The 3,218-nt window shown below is 43.5% G+C and overlaps 1 protein-coding gene across 1 annotated transcript; it reads left to right on the forward strand.

The window, feature by feature from the left end:
• Window positions 1-632: 632 nt before the first annotated feature.
• Window positions 633-909, forward strand: PHALS_14205 (uncharacterized protein; the record flags this gene model as incomplete). Its single annotated transcript, XM_024729968.1, has 2 exons — window positions 633-706; window positions 816-909. 2 exons carry the CDS (start codon window positions 633-635, stop codon window positions 907-909), a joined length of 168 nt encoding a protein of 55 aa, XP_024580293.1.
• Between the last annotated feature and the right edge of the window lie 2,309 nt (window positions 910-3,218).

Consider the following 3,218-nt stretch of genomic DNA (forward strand, 5'->3'; position numbering starts at 1 on the left):
ATTTAATCAGTAGCTGTGATTGCGCTTTGCATGCGAGGGTATCATAGCTAATTTTTATAATTGTGCTATGCTACCTACAACACTAAAACTCAACATTGTAATAAGGTTAGAATTAAATCTGGTGTCCTTAATTCACTTCCAATCTTTATATGGTCCAATTTTTCCTTAGCTATTGGTGATAAACGTTCTCCAGAAGACGCAACCAACCCACAGTCTTGGTTCCGTTTCAACCTTCATTTGGGGATTTGTAATGCGAGTAAAATTGCAATGCGATTAAAAATCGTAACGCAATACTTTCGTATAATAAATCATACAGACACCACGTCATGATATTGCTGTCTAAAATAGCTACTAGCTTTCATTCGGGGAGGTGAAAGATTTTTAATGTTTTTATCGAGCAATGCGCTGGGTCATAAGAGGATTTTGGTCTGGAAATCTAAGCACCTAATGTATGTCGTTTCCTGAGAAGTCACGCCTCAGCACTGCATCACCTTACTAGATCAGTCGACGCTAAGATGAAATCACGTAAAGCTATGGGACCATTGGTCGCGCGATGTGGGTCAGCTGTTTCATGCAGTCCAGCAGGCCGACGCTGCGCAAGGTACATAGTCATGTATGGAATCGCGCTAATGATGCGGGAAGGTGATGACGTGCTGCAGAGCATGATCAACTTTCGTCTCGAGATAAATAGTAATTGTTTGGAGAAGTAGCTACGGTTAAAACGTGTAACAACCCGAACAACGATTTCATGTTCCGACATCTATTGAGCTGAATATCAAGCACTCACGCGTCATCAGCTGAAGAGGTCATCATAGGTCATGCTTTAGTATTGACATGCATAAGGGTCAAATGGAAGGTGCTTCGTTTGAGTATGAGCCGCTATCGTTGCACAATCAGGGTGAAGCCTAAGACACGCTACCTCCGCAGTATCATTCGCAGCTTAAGCGACTAGTAACTTACTGATTGTTCTCACGAAATCGTCTTCAAGTTGTATTTCCGTGGTCATGTTCACGGCGCCCGATTCCCGCAACTTTGCAGTTTCTCAAAGAGAATTACAAACAACAGCTTCAATTTCATTGCTACTTTACGAGCAAATTATAGTCAGCATTTACTTGTGACAAATTACCGATCATTATGCGGGAAAGTATCTCCCATTTCTTATCAAAATCTTTTCGGGTCTAATTAAAAGTAGGAAATTAGCACCTTACACATATGGCACTCAAAGCTAGAAAGAGAGATAATTTTTGACGGATTTTTCCCGCTCACATTTAGAATTCGCTCTTGAAGAGTAAACGCTGCGCTCGGGGTCCAACTCCACTCTCTGTACTTTATTGTAGCTGCTGATAAAAGTATATCGTCTCGAGGGTTCCCTCTCATGCGCCTAGCTAAAAAACTCAGCTAGCCCCCGGATCACCAAGACCAACGCTCGTCAAGGAGTGTTCGAGAGAAAGTTGCAGTGATTTTAATTTAATTTAAACATCTTCGCCCTCACCTGACGATATTTGATCAAGCTGTCCACCGCGGAGGAAGCACAAACGGTTTGGCCTTCCGAACGGGGGAAGAGTTGCGACATTCTGTTGTATTAACTACGATGATGTTCAAATCGTCAAAAAGATGCTAGGCTTGGTTCAAAATCTCAGCATTCGAATCGAATGCTAGTGCAAGAACCAGTCAGCTTCATCGCTTTCTATGCTTTCAGCTACATCGTGCGGAAGCGAGGACCTGCAATTCTACATCTTCGGGTCTTCCTTTCATTGGAAAGTCATCCATGGGTGGTTGCTCATCCCAGAGGTCATCACTCTTTAGGGCACGCCTGCGCATAAATAAGAAGCGGTGGGAAAACCTACATTCTCCAGATGGGATGTAATTGGAGTACTGGAAGCTGGCGAGAAATTCCACTCAATTTTTTAATCAGGTGAAAAATGTGCCGTCATACCGTTTCAAGAAAAGCCAGTTTCAGTAAAGTGGACATCCGACCAAGATCCATGACTTGCAAAATTTACAAAGCACAATACGGACTATGAGATAGAATTTTAACAACCCCGTTTCATACTGTTTACGGCTTCGCTTACCTGCATTAGACAGATTTTGGAGCAATTTTTTTCAGGCGCTTGGTGTGTGATTAAACTTGCAGATAGCCTTTTCAATTGACATAAGTATCTCTGAGCATTATTAACACCCAGCAGAGCATCCATATCAACGTTTGTATTTTAGCACACTGTTGAGTAAAGCGCCAGTTACCTCAGCTTATTCCGTTTGGTAGCCGTATATAGCACAGCTGACCAGGTGTCAAACTCATCGAACAGTTGATTCCCACTCATACATTAAGTTCGCTGAAACAGACAACCTCGCGCAGTTTTGTACCGGTGACTGTCTAACGTTGGATCGACGTTTTTCCTAACAAAGAACCTTGGTGAGGTTTATAGTACTTGGAGGTAGCGGATTCCGATCCGCTACATTCGTACTGATTCTTGGAAAGAACGTGATGCCGGTGACCTTAGCTTAGCTTTCTCTAAGCAATTAGCTACGGCAGCCCCGCCGCACTTGATAGCACTCGTAGTAAATCTACGTATGAGTCGTTATCGATGCTCTGTGAGAATGGAAGAATACTCCAATTTGCCCTAGGTCATGCAGGACGGGCTTAATAAGCTGATGACTTTGCTGGGCCCTGAGGACGTGGAGCACCTTGTTGCGAAAGGGCCCGTGGCCATAAGCGCGTGCCTACAGGCGTTCTCAAGCTATAAAATGCTGTGTTAGAGCACTTAAAGCAGAAGCTGTCAGTGTCGACTGCGTCAATGACGCCGCCCATCTTCACCATACTTTTTTGACGTCTTGTAAGCAATCATCAGCTCTTGACTACAGCTACATTTTGTACCTGAACATGCTTCAACAAGATTTTTTGTGCAATGGGGTGCTGTATTTACGTGGTTTCGTGTCGGCATTTCCGATAAATTGCACGTTCTGATGTACATCCACTATAGCAGCTTTGATGAGTTGAATCGCGAAAGGTTTACGATCGACTTTCAAAATCATAATTAACTGTTGTGTAATCCTGGGAAGGTAAACCATCTTGCGGTGTAAATCTTCACTTTGGTGGCTTATTGAGACTTCTGTTCAAGCATAACGCACTGAGCACTTGACGTTCGATGCGGACCTCTGCTGTGACGGGTCACACGGCACCTTGCACAGAGGAAGCTTGACTTCCAAAAGTATACAAA

Source organism: Plasmopara halstedii, assembly GCF_900000015.1.
Source record: "Plasmopara halstedii genome assembly, contig: Scaffold_816, whole genome shotgun sequence".
NCBI lineage: Eukaryota > Oomycota > Peronosporomycetes > Peronosporales > Peronosporaceae > Plasmopara > Plasmopara halstedii.